Here is a 19153-nt window from a genome sequence, read left to right on the forward strand (position 1 = left end):
CACAAAAGCTAATATGGAAAAGAAATGGAGATCCCTTACATCAACCTTAGACCTCTATGTGCGCATGCACAGACACCTGCACACACATTTGCACCCATACCACACAAAAACACATACAAGAGGAAAAACATATGTATGTCATGAAAGTAGGTGTGCTTGTTAACTTGGAGAAGCACTGAGAGGAAGGTAAAAGAGGAGGAAAAAGTAACTGAAACATAGTGAAGTGATATGAATCTTTCAAAATGACAGGATGAAAGAAACGATCAGTTCATACACTGACTCAAATAGTAGAAATAAAAGGTATAAAACCAGCAGAATATTTTCAGTTTTCTTACAAATACATGTGGTAGTAGAATTATTGTGTTAGGTAGAGTGGATCTAGGGGAAAATAAACTCAGTTTCTCCTATATTTCTCACCAGAACAGTCAACACAGAACATGTGTGTGACTGGATGTCTAGGAATTTCCCCACATACCAAGCAAGCAGCCTGCTCTGGGATGGGTATCTCCTTGATGTTCTCTAATTCGGTTCAGTTCTAACCCTCTTCAACCTGGAGACTATATCAGATTCCACAGGCGAGGGCTCCCATACCCCTTCCCCAGGCCCAATAAATTTGATTGAGCAGATCACCGAACTAGGGCAAGCTGACTTATTACTGAATTGATTAAAGGCTGTTACAAAGGCTACCAATAACAGCCAGAATCAATGAGTATGAGTATTGCAAGGAGAAGATGCACAGAGCTCCCATGTCCTATTTGTCTCTGCCAGCTTCTAGGAACGTCTCTCTCTCTCTCTCTCTCTCTCTCTCTCTCTCTCTCTCTCTCTCTCTCTCTCTCTGTGTGTGTGTGTGTGTGTGTGTGTGTGTGTGTGTGTGTGTGTGTGTGTGTGTGTGATGGTGTCGTTGCTTGTTTATTTAAACTTTCTGAAATGTATGTATTGTACACTGAATATATCCTCCTCATTCTTGGCAGTTCCTTTTTCTCACCTCCCCTCCCCTCCTATAGGTCCTCCCTTAGTCCATTTAGACCAGCGGTTCTCAACCTGTGGATCATGACCCCTTTGAGGTTGAATGACCCTCTTACAAGGGTTACCTAAAGCCATTAGAAAACACAGATATTTACATTATAGTTCTTAACACTAGCAAGATTGCAGCTATGAAGCAGCAAAAAGGTTGTGTTCCCAACACAAACTGTATAAATGGGTTGCAGCATTAGGAAGGGTGAGAGCTATTGGTTTAAACAGTTTTCTGCTTTCAAATTATACAGGGGTGGGGAGATTTTATGTGTCTGTATAAAATCTGGGAACCACAAATGAAAGAAAATGTGTAAAATTTTGGGTTTGTGAATGTTTTCATTATGTGGGCACAACTGATTGACCAGTGGTGATTAAGTCAACCATCAGTTACCCTGTACTACCCTGCAAGTGGGAGCATAGGACTGAGGATCAGCTCTAACCTTGCCTTTCTCTTTCTGGTGGCCACCACCCATCCTGTCAGCTCTAGCATATTAAAAGACACTTTGAAGATTACAGGGATTTTAGATGTGTGCCAGAAATTAAGGACATTTTACAACATGAGCAGCAGTAAGTTAATTAAGACTCCATTTCATTACAGCCTTGCCAGTACCTGATACTTTGTAATGTCAAGGACCTTAGCGTATATAGTGTGGTTTCATAGAAATCGACTATTAACTGCTTTTAAAAGCAATCTTAGCTCAGCTAGATTTTATTTGACTATCCTTGAGTATAGTTGACGTAAAGGGTAAGGTGCTTACCTGTATAGCTCTTACACGTAGCTAGTTACCATGCTTTGAATATCTTTCATTTTGAACACGTATGGCATATTCCTTAGTGCTCTTCATACCTAAGTAAGCCTGGAAAATTCTTTAAAAGCACCAATACCTATGTCCTGCCTCAGAAATTCTCATAATAGATGTGAGAGGAAATCTGCAAGTCTTTTTTTTTTTTTTTTTAAAGATTTATTTATTTATTATATATAAGTACACTGTAGCTGTCTTCAGATGTACCAGAAGAGGGCATCAGATCTCTTTACAGATGGTTGTGAGCCACCATGTGGTTGCTGGGAATTGAACTCATGACCTCTGGAAGAGCAGATGGGTGCTCTTAACCGCTGAGCCATCTCTCCAGCCCCGCAAGTCTTCTTTTAAATAAGGCCACTGACGTGTCATTCGGGTGGTGGAAGGCCCCCGAGCCCCGGCATTAGCAGCTGACCTGTACCACCCGTATTCCTGTAGCGCGTGCAGCACCTGTTGCATTGCCCTGGGGTCGGTGTCGTCCTTAAAGCATTTAGAAAGTCGGTGTTATTTTTGGTGGTTAATGTGCTTGTTTTGCAGTGGACAGTAGTCCTGACGAGTCGCTGGTCCATCTTCTTGCTGGTTTGGAAAGTGATGGATACCAAGGAGAAAAGAATAGGATGCCATTACCTCGTCACACGTTTGGGGAATCTCAAAACCCCCAAAACAGTGACGATGAAGAGAATGCGCCCCAGATGGAGAAGGAAGAGATGGAGCTTAGTGTGCTGATGTCCCAGAGATGGGACAGCGATACTGAAGAACAGTGTGCCAAAAAGAGGTGATTTCTCTTTAAAAAGTTTCAGTTAATCGAATGCATGCTTCCTGTCACTGCTGCACTTCAGGAAAGCTGCTGTTACTGTTCATCCTATAAAATACCTGTGAGCTAAACGGACTTGCAGAATCCCCTTTAAATAATGACTTTTTTCATATAGCATGTATTTAATATTCCATGAAATATCATGTTCTGCTACATTTAGAAACAAACCCAGAAACCATCTGTTTCATATGCAGTGCTGACACGTGTAAGCACAGAGTCTGGAGTGGGTATAACCCTGAGAGTAACTTGCTAACGGAGCTCAGTAGCTGTGTGCAGAGTGCCCTTAGAACTAAGTGACCCCCCACGTCTTACTAGCCTGAGTCACTTACACACTAAACAGAAGACAATAGCTGGCCGGGTGTCACATGCCAGCCAGTGCTACAAAGTGAGAACCTCTCTCAAAATAACGTGTCTGAGGCGTGCACTGTTATTCTGGTTTAAGATCAGTCAGAAAGAACCAGGTCTACACCTTTTAATCCCTGTACTCCTGTAGCAAAGGCAAATGGGTCTCTGTGAGTTCCAGAGCCAGAGAGGGATACAGAATAAGACCCTGTGTCTCGAAAGAAAGAAAAGAGAGGAGCTGATGTATTAGCCAGGTTCTCTAAAGGAGTAGGAATGATGGCGGGGATGCACGCTTATGTCTATAATGAGTATGTATCATATGTATTAAGGGGAACCCATTGATGCACGCTTATGTCTATAATGAGTATGTATCATATGTATTAAGGGGAACCCATTGATGCATGCTTATGTCTATAATGAGTACGTATCATATGTATTAGGGGAACCCATTGATGCACGCTTATGTCTATAATGAGTACGTATCATATGTATTAGGGGAACCCATTGATGCATGCTTATGTCTATAATGAGTATGTATCATATGTATTGGGGGGACCCACTGATGCACGCTTATGTCTATAATGAGTATATATCATATGTATTAGGGGAACCCACTGATGCACGCTTATGTCTATAATGAGTATATATCATATGTATTAGGGGGACCCATTGATGCACGCTTATGTCTATAATGAGTACGTATCATATGTATTAGGGGAACCCACTGATGCACGCTTATGTCTATAATGAGTATATATCATATGTATTAGGGGAACCCGTTGATGCACGCTTATTTCTAAATGAGTATATATCATACGTATTGGGGGAACCCACTGATGCACGCTTATGTCTATAATGAGTATATATCATATGTATTAGGGGGACCCATTAGATTGCTCTATAGGATGAAAGACAACAATGGCTGTCTTCCAGAGGGGAAGCCAAGAGTCTGGTAGTCACTCAGTCTATAAGGCTGATATATCAGCAACCCCATTCTGTTGTTGAAAGCCAGGAGGCTGCCTGGACACTCTATTGGAATTCCAAAGACGTCATTTCTAATATTGGCAAAGGAATGCTACAGCAATGGCATGGGTGGCCATGCCAGAAACAGTGAGGGCAAGCAGTTAAAAAGCAAGTTCTCTTCCATATCTGGCCTGCCACCAGAGAGTGCTGCCCACATTTAGGGTGGGACTTCCTGCTTCAAATAATTTGATCAGGAAAATCCTTCCATTTCAGTGTATTTCCAGTCAGGTTGGCAGCCAACATTAGCCATCACAAATGACATTGTGGTCAGCTGAGCAGCCTCTGTGAGCTTGAGTAGTCTGAGTCCGCTTCTGAAACTCAAACTTTTCATAACCATATTAGAGAGAAATTGAAGAATAGAAACACAGAAAGAAATGTGTTAAATTTTGTTTTGCCATGTGTATCACAGTTTAAGAAGACTGAGAAAGAAAAGGAAGACTAGAAAGATTGTTGAACACTCGTTTTTAAAGAACCTTTGAATAGAGACTGTTTGGAGAAGTGATCAACATTTATGCATGAAGATTAATATGTAGAAAATGGCACAGATCTATTCCTTATGATGACAGAGGATAAAGCATAAACGTGCCATGGAAATTGAAAATAGTCATGTGATTGTGACACCAAGAGCAGTTAGCTCCTGAGTCAGTCAGTCATAGGAAGGTTGGCCTGTGAGACAGCATGCTCCTGGTGCAGAGAATCTGAAAACAAAGATTGTATCATTTGTTAAAAACAGGAGTTTTACATCAGATAGCAAGTTTGATTAAAGTCATTAAATGATGTCTGATGTAATATTTCTTCCAGCACATAAGGCGATTTTATGACAAATTGTGATTTATAAAAGGCTTAAAGGGGAAACTATTCTGTGAGGCCAGAGGGAATAAGTTGGGTATGGAAAGAAAGACTTTGAGCATCTAGACGGGAGTGAAAGTATCAGACTAACATAACTATGGGATAGAACTTAAGAGAATCTGAACCTCAAATTTATGTAAAATTTTTAGTAACCGTGCTCTGTGGCTATTCCCAGGCAGCTCTGGTACTATATCGCCTTCCAGCGCTTATTAGGTCACTACTAATTCTTCTTGAAAAATCTCTGAGATCCGAATGCCCCATCTCACCTATGTTGTTCTCCATTTGAGAGTTTAGCGATCCATGTATGAATACCTTTAAATGTATTAGGATGCTACATTTGTAGAAGTCACCTAGTTCTCATTTGTTATATTTGTGTATATCATATCCACGGATAGGTTAAGGGGAGACGGTGAGCAAGGGCATGACTAGATAGAATAATGGTCCAAGATGTTGTGCGAGAATTCTATGCTGGGCAGTGGTAGTGCACTCCTTTAATCCCAGCACTGAGGAGGCAGAGGCAGAAGGATCTCGGTGAGTTTGAGACCAGCTTGGTCTGCATAGGGAGTTCCCAGAGAGCCAGGGAAACCCTGTCTTAACCAAAAAAGAAGAAGAAATAATTATGATGCCTTCTATGTGAACATGAATGAGATTATAGATCCTGTTTGTGGTAACTTTTTGCAGGTCCTGTAGCAGTACATGCTAATAAGCAAAATTAACCTGTTTTTAATATCTTTATATTTTTACTGACATAATCAAGTCAGAAAACTTGCATCCAAGATGTACCTTTTTCTTTTACATTCTTATTTCCTTTTATTTTATGTGTATAAGCAAAATTAACCTGTTTTTCTTTTTAATATCTTTATATTTTTACTGACATAATCAAGTCAGAAAACTTGCATCCAAGATGTACCTTTTTCTTTTACATTCTTATTTCCTTTTATTTTATGTGTATAAGCAAAATTAACCTGTTTTTCTTTTTAATATCTTTATATTTTTACTGACATAATCAAGTCAGAAAACTTGCATCCAAGATGTACCTTTTTCTTTTACGTTCTTATTTCCTTTTATTTTATGTGTGTGAGTGTTTGCCTGCTCTTGTATCTGTACATCACATGCATGCACTGTCTACAGAAACAGAAGAGGGTATTAGATGTTCTGAAACTGGACTTACAGACAGCTATGAGCCACCATGTGGGCGGGTGGCTGGGACTGAACCTGGAGCCCAGTGTGTTTAACCACTGAACCATCTCTCCAGCCCCGGATGCACCATTCTCTAATGACCGTACTCACCGATGAGTTGTATTGTCCTCTAGGTCCCTGTGCAGAAATGCCCACAGAAGTTCTACTGAAGAAGATGACTCGTCCTCTGAGGAGGAAATGGAGTGGACTGATAATAGTTTGCTTTTTGCCAATCTCTCTATACCTCAGTTAGATGGAACTGCAGATGAAAATAGTGGTAAGAAAATAAACCTATTGTATTTGGTTATGTGATGGCTCAAAGTGTATTTTATTTGTGACATGTTTGTGCTGTCTTTAAGTGACTATAATGTCAATGACTGTTGTGTTTGTTCTGTGAGTGACTACCACTGTGTGACTGCTCATTCTAAAGAGGGTAGGATGTTTGCAAGCTGCTTGGCTGAAACTCTGTAAACTTTATTCACTTTATATATCATTGACGTAGCACAAGAAACTAAGAAACATTATTTTATGAAAGGCTTAAATATGATATTCCTTAAAGCTTCAATAACATTTTTCTGATCAAAACAATATATGTTTAAAATAATGACTAATACGGCCTCTTGATTGTTCAAATTGTATATTTCTTTTTTGGTGAGGTCACTGTTTTAGACATGCAGACTTAATTTCCTTAAGAAATTAGCACTGTGAATGAGTAAATTCTTTTTTTTCCTCTGACTTTAGACAATCCATTGAACAATGAAAATTCTAGAGCCCACTCTTCTGTGATCGCAACAAGCAAGCTGTCAGTAAGGCCCTCCGTCTTTCACAAAGATGCTGCTACATTAGAACCTCCGTCTTCTGCTAAGATTACCTTCCAGTGTAAACACACAAGTGCCCTTTCTTCCCATGGTTTAAACAAAGATGACTTAATTGAAGGCCTCTCACAGCCAAACAATACAGAAAAAGGTCGAGATAGTTCAGTCACTTTTACAAAGGAAAGTACTTACTCCATGAAATACTCTGGCTCTTTAAGTAGTACTGTTCATTCAGATAATTCTCATAAAGAGATTTGTAAGAAAGACAAGTCTTTGCCGGTACCTTCCTGTGAAAGCAGTGTTTTTGATTATGAAGAAGATATTCCATCTGTTACAAGACAAGCACCAAGTAGAAAGTACTCGAACATGAGGAAGATCGAGAAGGATGCCCCTTTCATACATGCTAACCGTCACACTAGTGAGAGTACACTGGGGAAAAACTCTTTCAACTTTGCTGACTTAAATCATTCAAAAAATAAATTGTCCTCTGAAGGAAACGAGAGGGGAAACAGCACAGCTCTCAATAGTGTCTTTCCCTCGTCACTAGCTGAGAGCTGTGACTTGTTGTCGTCCTCAGGGGAGAATAGAAGTGTGGCTCATTCCCTCGATAGCATCACTGATGAGAGTGGACGAAGTAAACTTAAAATCAGATACGAAGAGTTTCAAGAGCATAAAATGGAGAGGCCAAGCCTCAGCCAGCAGGCAGCACATTATATGTTTTTCCCCAGTGTCGTTCTTTCTAATTGTCTCACCAGGCCACAGAAACTGTCTCCTGTCACCTACAAACTACAACCTGGCAGTAAAACATCCCGGTTAAAATTGAATAAAAAGAAATTGATAAGTCTTCAGGAAACTTCTACCAAAAGTAGTGAAACCGGAGCCGCAAAAGACAGTTGTACACATAATCATCCGTACAGCGGTACTCCTGAGAAGGAGAGTGGGTTGAGCAGTGACTTAATTAAAGCCACTCATGGGACATTTGAAAATAAAACACCTACAGAACACTTTATAGACTGTCATTTTGGAGATGGATCTTTAGAAACTGAACAGTCTTTTGGACTATATGGAAATAAATATACTCTTAGAGCCAAACGCAAGGTGAATTATGAAACAGAAGACAGTGAGTCAAGTTTTGTAACACACAACTCGAAAATTAGCCTACCTCATCCCATGGAAATTGGTGAAAACTTAGATGGAACTCTCAAATCCCGAAAACGAAGAAAAATGTCTAAAAAGCTGCCCCCTGTCATTATAAAGTATATTATTATTAATAGATTTAGAGGGAGGAAAAATATGCTTGTGAAGCTAGGTAAAATAGATTCTAAAGAAAAACAAGTAATATTAACTGAGGAAAAAATGGAACTTTATAAAAAGCTTGCACCTTTGAAGGATTTCTGGCCAAAAGTTCCTGACTCCCCCGCAACCAAATACCCCATTTATCCACTAACACCAAAGAAAAGTCACAGAAGGAAGTCCAAACATAAGTCTGCTAAGAGGAAGCCTGGTAAGCAGCACAGAGCAAGCAGTGAAAACATTAAAAGAACGTTATCTTTCAGAAAGAAACGGACACACGCTGTTCTTTCTCCTCCTTCCCCATCGTACATTGCTGAAACCGAAGACTGTGACTTGAATTATAGTGATGTTATGTCGAAGCTAGGCTTTCTTTCTGAGAGAAGCACAAGCCCTGTCAATTCTTCTCCGCCTCGATGCTGGTCTCCCACAGACCCCAGAGCCGAAGAAATAATGGCTGCTGCAGAAAAGGAATCAGTGCTTTTTAAGGGTCCTAATGTATGTAATACTAAGACCGTGAGTCCTCGAGTGGGAAAAGCTAGTCGAGCAAGAGCACAGGTTAAGAAGTCAAAAGCAAGACTCGCTAAGTCCTCTGTAGTCACTAACAAAAGAAACAAGCGGAATCAGACAAATCAACTAGTAGACAATGGGAAAAAGAAACCAAGGGCAAAGCAGAAGCAGAGAGCCAATGAGAAGGGTATATCAAGGAAGCCTGTAATACCCACGGACGAGACTACGAAGCCTCCGTCTGAGGCCGAGCTCACACCGAGCCAGCGGAGCGTGCCTGAGCTTACGAGTAGTTCTGGCATTCACACACTTTCCAAACAGAAAGAGATGACACAGACCGGTCCTGCCATGGATCATCCACTTCCTCCTTGCCAGCCCACTGGGATTAATGCTCAACAGCGGCTGTCCAACTGCTTTTCCTCTTTCTTAGAAAGCAGGAAGTCTGTACAGTTTCCAACATTCCCCAGTTCAAGAGGTGATTCCCGTTCCTCTGTTTATAGTTCTATAGGGCCTGGAGTCTCAAAAGTTAATACTCAGAGATCTCATAGTCAAAGTGCTATGTTTACTCGAAAGGAAACAACCTTGATTCAGAAAAGCATATTTGACCTTTCTAACCATTTGTCTCAGGTAGCACAGAGCACGCAGTTATGTTCAGGTATAATATCTCCAAAGACAGAGGAGAGTTCAAATACACAAAAGAACTGTGGGTCATCTATTGGAAAGTTAAATGAGTATCGCAGTTCCCTAGAGTCAAAGCCAGAGAAAGTCTGTGCCCCTAATTTTTTGCACTGCAGAGACAGTCAGCAGCAGACTGTGAATGTGTCAGAACAGTCAAAACCCAGTGAAACCTGTTCTCCGGGAAATGCAGCTTCTGAGGAGAGCCAGACACCTAACTGTTTTGTAACTTCTTTGAGAAGTCCCATCAAACAAATAACATGGGAGCAGAGACAGAGGGGCTGTATTTTAGAGATGTCAAGTTTTAAGCCTGAAAAGGTAAAACAGAGGTCATTGTCAGAAGCAATTTCACAAACCAAAGCACTATCTCAATGTAAAAATCAAAATGTGTCAACACCTTCAGTATTTGGTGAAGGACAGTCTGGGTTAGCTGTTCTAAAAGAATTGTTACAAAAAAGACAGCAGAAAGCACAAACCACAAATGTACAAGATTCGGCATCTAGTCATCAGCCAGATAAGGATATTTCTGTTTCTGCTGAGCACAAGAAGACAAATAAACGGACACGAGCAGTAGCATCTCCAAGGAAACCTCGAGCTCCCAGGAGAACAAAGCCTAAGGAACAAACCCCCAGACGTCTGAAAGTGGACCCTCTAAACCTGCAGACCTCTGGCCACTTGGATAACTCCCTGTCAGATGACAGTCCCATCCTTTTCTCAGATCCAGGCTTCGAAAGTTGTTACTCACTTGAAGACAGCCTGTCTCCTGAACATAATTATAATTTTGATATTAACACAATTGGTCAGACTGGGTTTTGCAGCTTGTACTCTGGCAGTCAGTTTGTTCCAGCTGACCAGAATTTGCCCCAGAAGTTTCTAAGCGACGCCGTTCAGGATCTGTTCCCAGGACAGGCTATAGAAAAGAACGAGCTTTTAAGTCATGACAGACAGAGTTGTACTGAGGAAAAGCATCACGTCTCTGACTCAGGCCCATGGGTTAGAGCCAGTACTTTGAACCCTGAACTTTTTGAGAAAGTAGGTATAGATAACAATGAGAATCATCGGCACAGCCAATGGAAAACTAGCTTTCACCCTCTGACCTCTCACTCTAACTCAATAATGGAGTCTTTCTGTGTCCAGCAAGCAGAAAGCTGTCTACCTGAAAAATCGAGACTGAATAGGAGTTCGGTGAGTAAGGAAGTGTTTCTCAGTCTCCCGCAGGCAAGCAGTTCAGACTGGATTCAAGGTCATAACGGAAAAGAAATAGAACAGTCCCTTGACTCAGCTAATACCTCTTTCACTACCGTACTTTCCTCCCCTGATGGGGAACTTGTGGATGCAGCTTCTGAAGATTTAGAATTGTACGTCTCAAGAAACAACGACGTGCTGACACCAACCCCTGATAGTTCACCCCGGTCTACCAGTTCTCCCTTACAATCTAAGAACGGCAGTTTTACTCCTCGAACTGCTCACATTCTGAAACCGCTTATGTCTCCACCAAGTAGGGAAGAAATCGTGGCAACTTTGCTAGACCATGATCTTTCAGAAGCTATATATCAGGAACCATTTTGCAGTAATCCTTCGGATGTGCCAGAGAAGCCCAGGTAATCAGAACTAATCCCCCCCCCCAACCCCTGGGTAACTTTGAATAATTCTTATTTCTATAACATTTCATAACTCACTACTAGTTTTATAGCTGTGATACTGCATTTTTAAGAACAATGAAGAAAATTATTTGTAATTAGAGACTGATTAAGCACATTCACAAACTAGAAAACACCTAGAGAAATTAAGATGATGACTCTTAGACTTTAATTTACTAGTACTTGACTCCATGTTGCCATTGAGAATTAGAGGAGCAAAGGATCACTTTGACATGTTGCAGAATTTAAATGAATGTCAAATACCTCAATGTCTTGCACGAGGAGGTGGGAGGGAGGGAGGGTCAGGATGAAGAGACTATGTATATATATGAAAATCTGAGGGTAAGAACTGAACCCAGAACCTCACATCAGAGGCAAGCACTCTACCTGGCATATACCCCACAATGATCATTTTTGAAATGGAAGTTTTACTCCTTAAGCTTCTTATATTTTTATACACTCTGTGTGTGTGTGTGTGTGTGTGTGTGTGTGTGTGTGTGTGTGTGTGTGTGTGTGCATTTCACAAGTATGGAGGTCAGAGGATAACCTGTGGAAAGTAAGTCCCACCTTTCACCTTGTGGGTCTCGGGGAATCAAACTCATCTGCCTTGGCAGCGGGTGTCTTTATCTGTAGAACCATCTCACCAGACTAAAATTGAGTTTTAGAATTTTTAAAAAACTGTTTCTTTAGAGTTTTTGTTTGTCTGCTTTCTGTTGCTGTGAGAAATACTGGATACAGCCCAGTTTATAAAGAGAAGAGGTCTGACCGGACTGATAGCTTCCTGGGTTCCAGTCCATGATGAGCCTATTGCTTGAGTCGATGGCAAGAGAGCACATCAGCGTAGGCATGGATGGCAGAGGACCAAAAGGAAGAGGCCAGTGCCTGTACTCTAAAGACCTCTCACTACATCCCATCTCACAGTTTCTGGCAACTCCCTGAATCCCAAGCTAGGGGCCAGGCCTCTGATGCATGGACATTTAAGGGCCACTCAAGACCCACACATCAGCATTGAGCACACATAAGTTATTCTATGACAGTAAATGGACATGAGTTTTTGGTATTGCTGTTCTAAACCACTTTTCATTTGTTTTCATCATCTGTAGACTGATAGTGCTATTTGTTTTTATATTTATTAAGGCATAGACAGTTTAGTTCCCCTGACTTCCTTCAGTCAAGATTTTCAGAGAAGTAATAGACCTGTAACAGCAGAGTGCAGTGGGAATTACTGTACGGGTTTCTTTAGCAGTGATGGCTCCTCTTTACCACATGACCTAACCCAAGGCTTTCAGGCGTGGAGGTCAGTCAGTAAAGTGCTTGAGGACATGAGTCCATGGTGGGTGGCTGGTTTTAAGCATAACGAAAACAAAACAGGAATGGTGTTTCGTATTTGTAACCCTCATCTGTAGAGTTGGGGAGAGCTTCGAGGCTTGCTGACCAGACAGCCTATTCTACTTGGGGACAGAAGAGAGGGTGGCACTTGAGGCACAGCACCCAAAAGTCTGTCCTCCGACCTCCACACTCACGAGTACACACAACCACACAAAACCACACCAGACTCTGAATTACGATTCTGTTTATACACATGTGCTCAAACATTAGTGGAACTAGGCTGTCTACCTTGTTCTGCCAATTCCAGAGTTCCTATGTTTATGTCAAACTCGAGTACCTGAGAGAATGGAATCATGGCAGTTCACTTCAGCTCTGTAGATGGGGGTTTGATTGAGGCAGGACATTGAACCTGAGACCTCATGGTATGCCACCAGCAAGTATATGCTTGTTTTAATACTGAGAATTTAAATACAAAGCCTTGTTTTAGCTGATTAGGTTTTGCTAAACTAAGTACCAGGAGGCATAGAAAGAGGCTATAGAGAAGTAAATGATAACTTACTCCATTGTTTAATCTATCTATGTTTATAGTAGACCACTACTTAAAACTAACACTGAGTGGCTGGGGAGATGGGTACACTGACAGAGTTAGTCCCTGCTGTGTAAGCGTGAGGACCTGGGTTTGGATTCCCACTGCCCACATGGTATCTGGACCCTGGTCCATAACCCCAGCACCGGGGAGGTCCAACCACGCAGATCTCTGTAGCGCGTCGCTCATCCAGCGAATGAAATTGATGCGCTTATGGTTCAGGTTGAGTTGCCATCTCAGATGTCAAGAACAACTGGGGGGCGGGTGTCATCCTCCAGCCTCTGCATATGCGAACCCACCCACGTAAAACACACCCCCACCCACAGAGATGGATAGCGTGGTAAGGATTCTGATGGGTAGTGTCATGGGAGGCTAAAATTAAAAAGTAAAAATTAAACCTTCTTTCTTCTGAATTGGTGTTGCCTTCCAAAAGAGATTAATTTTGTAGTTAGAGACCTGTGAAGAAAAATATATTGAAGCTGCAGATAGCGTGCAGTTGTTTGTCTGCAGTTGGGGTGAATGGGAAAAAAAGAAATTGTCGTATTTGAGACACCAAAGGGGCCCCTAAGTCTGTTAGATAAGAACTTATTTTGGGTAATTGGTTATTGTGACAAAAACATTTATTCTAAAATGTATTTAAAGGGAGATTGGTGGACGGCTCCTAATGGTGGAAACTCGGCTCCCCAATGACCTGATTGAATTTGAAGGAGACTTCTCCTTGGAAGGACTTCGCCTATGGAAAACAGCGTTCTCAGCAATGACGCAGAATCCCAGACCAGGGTCCCCACTTCGTAATGGCCCAGCAGTTGTCAATAAAGAGTCGAGCAATAGCCATAAGACGGTGGAAGATAAAAAAATTGTAATTATGCCTTGCAGATATGCCCCAAGTAGGCAGCTGGTTCAGGCATGGCTTCAGGCCAAAGAAGAGTATGTGCGTTCAAAGAGACTCCCTAGAACGGAGTCAACTCCAGTGATAAAGTCCGCTGACAACGTCAGCCCTTCACTTAATCCGGGTGACACCCGTGCAGTGGCTCCACAAATGGATACATGCCCACACACACTGTCCTCTACAGCACATGCCAAGGAGGAAGTCTGTCAGTCTCAGATTGCTTTGCAGACATCAAGGACAGGTTGTGGTCAGACAGTAAGTGCCAGTCAGACACTGCTACCAGCTGCCTCTGCAGCCGTTCCTGAGGAGGAGGAGGAGGAGGAGGAGGAGGAGGAGGAGGAGGAAGATGAGAACGGTTACGTGAGTTACAGCTCCCCTGATTCTCCAGGCATTCCACCTTGGCAACAAGCAGCATCCCCAGATTTCAGAGCACTAAACGGAGAGCATCGATGTTCGTCACCGGTCGAGGAGCTTTGTTCCCGAGCTGTTGAGAACTTCTTAAAGCCCATCAAAGATGGTATCCAAAAAGCCTCCTGTTGTGAGTCTCAAGTAATCTCTCCAATCCATGCTAGGACAAGAACTGAGAAATGTGAGCCTCTTTGCCTTCATAGTACACCAGTTATGCCGAGAAAATTTCTGGAAAAGCTTCCTGAAGCAACTGGCCTTAGCCCTTTATCCGTAGGTAAGTGTAGAAACAGTGCAAAGGCAGCTCCTCTCTTCGAAGGTGGAGATGGAGCGTTAGACTGTATAGTAAAGTCCTCCTGTGAGTGGAATGTCGCTCAGAAAACGAAGGTTATCAGTGTGTCGTGCTTTAGAAAGCCATGACAAGGAAACGCTTTCATCTTCCTACTACAAACACCATTGTGTCTGTGCCTCCTGAGCAAGGATGGGAGCCTCTCAGTCTTCTGAACCTGGTTTTCCCCATTGGCTTTTTCACACACACCCAAGTCTCCACCACCTTTTTGTTTTTGTTTTTCCCAATTCTGAGTATCAAAAACCTAAGGCTTATACATGCACTTCATGCCTCTTTCCTGCCGTTTAATACCGAAACAACCACAGGTTTCCCTAGACCTTCTATCTCACGCCAGATTTCCTTCTTCAAAGCCAAGTGTCTTCTTAAAACATTTTCTTAAAAGCAGCTCTGTTTATTTACTGTGTATTCATTCATCGCCTACTCTAATCTGAATTCTGCCTGTCATTGTACTTTTAAAAAATTCTCAAAAGTTTTCTTATAACTAAATTCAATGGATGATGCATTTTAGTCTTCTAATCATGGCTTCTAAGCAGTCATTGGCCTGTTGCCCACAGCTTAGTTTCTGTACTTTCTCTTGTCTTTATTTGTATATTTGTATTTTTTCCTACTTGATTTTCTTTTAAATATATCTTACTATTCTTAGTTGTCATCTAAGTGTTGGAGTTATTTAACTCTTAAGCTTTCTTTGGGTTTTCTCATAAATTATCAAATTCCTGTCCATAGGGTTAATACTGGTAATTTGCATATTTGTATTTCCAGTTGAGAATTTAGGCAGTAGAACACTGACTCTGGCATTTCTGCTTGAAGGTTCAGAGGACCACAAGATTAACCCTTAATTCATGATCTCAATGCCTGCACTCACTACCACCTTACCAGCACACTGGGTCCAGGTCCCCACCCCCACCCCTGTATCTCTCTGTGCCTCTGTCTCTTTCTCTGTCTCCCTCTCTCTCAGTGAATAATACCGTCATCCCAATATATATGTAGCATCACCCAGTTGCCTTGGTAAGCACCTTGCTTTTCAGTCCATTACCAAGTTCTTTTTTCATCTCTGCCACCACAGCCTTCTGCTTGCCCATTTCCATCTCTTGCCTGAGTGTCTACAGGCCTTCTTAGACACTCTCACTGAGTGGTTATCAGGAGAAACCGTCTGTGTATACTTACTATGCGTATTTCAGTTCAAAGACACCAATTCCCAGTTCCTCCCTCACTCAGAATTTGACTTTTAGGAATTTCAGTTACATACAGACAACTGCAGTCCAAAAATACTTCTTATAATACTCTGTAAATACATGATCCATAAGTTCTAAGTCATGTGCAATTTTGAATATCATGAAATATGAGCCACCTCTTTGTGCGGTGTATCCATTCTGTACACGATACCCTCTTGTTCATCATTTAGTAGTTGTCTCAGTAATCCGTTCAGCTGTTGTGGGGTTGGGACACTTGTGTCCAAATAGTCTGAAGCTTAGAAGTAACCATGTTGATGACTCATGGAGTCATAGATGCCGAAGGGAAACAAGAAAATATGTTCTTTATGAAAAAGTGAGGAAATGAATGTTTGAGAAGGAGCGAACATGCACATAACTTATTAGAGTATATTGTAATTCTATTTTAGCACTGGGTATTGTTAATCTTACGGTGCCTGGTTTATAAATTAAACACTATTATTATGGGGAGTGGTGGGTAGAGTAAACAGTATAAACAGAAGTCAGCACTGTCTACAGTTAACCCCCAGAGGTCTCGGAACAATCTGCACAAGTAAGGAGAGCTGCTGTCATTTTATGTATGTGTGGTGAACTTACAACTCTTTCTAGAACACAAGAGAAACTTCATGTTGCTCCCTCATCATCATGAATATGTGCTAAGGGAGCGAATTAGCCCCAAGAGTAATGGCTCAGTTATAAACTCAGTAGTAAAACATAACTGTACTTAATTTAAAGTGTAAAAGTTTGAAGTATTCCATAGAAATTGGAGATTTTAATTAATTTCATTTTAAAATTATGAAATCTGAAAAAATGTATATAACAGTATTTACAAATAATATTTGAAACAAAATTTGTTTTAAGAAACCGAAGTAAATGTACAAATTAAAAATGCAATTTCTTTCTACAGAACCAAAAACCCAGAAGTTGTACAATAAGAAGGGAAGTGACACTGACCATCTTCGGAGAGTTCTCCTGACAACACAAGTGGAGGTAACTACAGCACACAGCCACAGGTCAATACAGGGCCTCCTGCATCCGAGAGCTCACTGTGTCTTCACTCGCATAGCGTGAGGAAATAAGAAGTAGCATCTGCCTTAGATTTTATTGTTGGGGTATAAAAGATTCTTATGTGTAAATACAGATATCACAGAGAAGCTATGACCGCCAGACTGTAGCCTATGATGATGCATACACATTAACTGGTCACTGGCAGTGTAAAAGCCGCTAATCCAGCAGAGCCTAAGGAAGATGGTATGTTGTGGGTGGATTGTTGTTGGGTTTTTGTTTTGTTTTGAAACAGGGTTTCTCTGTGTAACAGAGCCCTCCAGCCTAGCCTTGAACTAAGAGATCCACCTGCCCCTGCCTCACAAGTGCTGGGATTACAGGCACGCACCACCACCACCCAGCTAAGTAAGTCATTTTTCACTCTCGCCAAAAAATATATCCTTTTCTTTGCTTTTTTTCCATATAACTTAATTTTTAAACTTCTTTCACCAGGTTACCAAAAACAAAAAACAAAAAAAGGGGGGCAGCATTATCTACTGTTGAAGTTGAGAAATTATTACTGTCCTTATTCAAATACTAAAGATATGCTAGTACTTAATTGAGAAGTATAAGGTTGTATGGAAGAAGTGTGTTAGACATTGTCTTTGGAATTAAATGACAAACCACTCCATATCAGCTGCTACTCAGAAAGGTCATTACGTATAAGATGTATGATAATTTTTTTACATGAGGCTATACGACAAACTTTGATTTATAAAACTTTTGAATTATAAGCTATTGATATTAAAAGCAGGTAACTGTGCATTGTAAACACAAATCAACATGTTAGAGAAAATGGTTAATCTATTTAAATAGCAGGGAAGGTATTTTAAGAGACAAGATAGCTGGATACCGTGGGTCTCACGTGTAGCCCCGGCTCTGGGGAGTCCTGGACAAGGGTCACCATGAATACTAGGCTGGTCTGGACTGCAGAGTGAGCCATGGCTAGCAAAACAATAGAAATAGGAAGAGTCTGTCCTAAATGCTTGAAGGCTTTTCCAGTGCGTGCAGCAGTGCAGACTTTCACACCATTACAAACCTTACCCACGTAGTTGTAAATATATTAGTTACTTGATCTTTCAAGAAGAGTCGAGATAAATATCCATGTAGAATAAATATCAGCTCCACCCGACTCCTGCTTTTAGTGTTTGGGGCTTGTAAAACCAAATATCAATACCTGGTCTGTTTATAGATTGTAGTGTATTTCTACAGTTACTAAAATAAATGTTAATAACTTTCTTACACTTAAGAACAATCTTTGTTTAAAATGTTTAAGCAAGAATAATCAAAAGAAAGAATGGTTGCTTATGTCTTTTTCTGACTGTGTCTTTTTTAGAATCAGTTTGCAGCAGTAAATACTCCAAAGAAAGAAACTTCTCAGATTGATGGGCCGTCCTTAAACAACACCTATGGTTTCAAAGTCAGCATACAGAACTTACAAGAGGCAAAGGCTTTACACGAGGTAACCCGCCGCGCTCGGCCTGCACACACTGTGCTTGACTGTCAGGGTTTGCCCACAGGACAAGTGTGGACATTTTTAACCAGAAAGTGATCTCTTAAATTGTTTTCATTGATCTTCATTTCATTATTTTACTGTAGCTGTGTAAAATAGAAAAAAAGTAAATATTGACCAGTTACCGAGACTGATTTATACTTTACCACCTTTGCAAAATTAATAACTAAAATTTAGCTTATAGAAGTTGAATTAGAACATATTTTGAAATTTTAGAATTACATTTTAAAAGTCTGTTTTATTATGCTATTGTTCTGAAGTATTGTATCATATCTCAGTTGTGATTTTTATTTTCTCTTTGGTTGCTTTGTAGATCAGTTTTCTATAAAAGAAGAAAATGATAATTCACAAACTATACCAAGTATCTGACTTTTACATTATGAGCATGTATGTGAAAGACTAGGAAACTTTCTTACGAAAATGTAAATTAGTCACAGTATGGACTCAAACCCCGTGCCTAGCTGATAGGCACGTGCCTAGCTGCTGTGTATATCTATGAGTGGTTTGCCTCCTTTTAGCTCAGTACTGTACATGCCTGATGCCCAAGGAGGCCAGAAGAGGGCGCCAAGTCCCACCATCACGCATTGCACCAAAATCTCAGGGGTACATAGCAAATGCCCACAATTAAAAATTAAAGGAGGGGCTGGAGAGATGGCTCAGCGGTTAAGAGCACTGACTGCTCTTCCAGAGGTCCTGAGTTCAATCCCCAGCAACCACATGGTGGCTCACAACCATCTGAAATGGGATCCGATGCCCTCTTCTGGTGTGTCTGAGAAAGCAACACTGTACTCATACATAAAATAATTTTTTTAAAAAAATAATTAAAGGAAAGATTTTTTTCAATTACAATTATTGGACTGGCAAGCTGGTTTACTCAGTAAA

General features: G+C 41.0%; 1 protein-coding gene across 6 annotated transcripts in view; it reads left to right on the forward strand.

The window, feature by feature from the left end:
- Positions 1-19153, forward strand: part of Rev3l (REV3 like, DNA directed polymerase zeta catalytic subunit) — a 157723-nt gene that overhangs the window by 88362 nt on the left and 50208 nt on the right. For all 6 annotated transcript variants that reach the window (XR_015644785.1, XR_015644784.1, XR_015644783.1 and 3 more), the window contains 6 exon segments: positions 2352-2589; positions 6156-6298; positions 6763-10909; positions 13506-14434; positions 16622-16704; positions 18095-18220. Coding sequence is in view for 3 of the 6 variants with exons in the window: in NM_001083966.1 (NP_001077435.1) it covers positions 2352-2589; positions 6156-6298; positions 6763-10909; positions 13506-14434; positions 16622-16704; positions 18095-18220 (5666 nt within the window). In the remaining 3 variants the exon portion in view is untranslated.

Source organism: Rattus norvegicus, chromosome 20 (assembly GCF_021556685.1).
Source record: "Rattus norvegicus strain SHRSP/BbbUtx chromosome 20, alternate assembly SHRSP_T2T, whole genome shotgun sequence".
Taxonomy (NCBI): domain Eukaryota; kingdom Metazoa; phylum Chordata; class Mammalia; order Rodentia; family Muridae; genus Rattus; species Rattus norvegicus.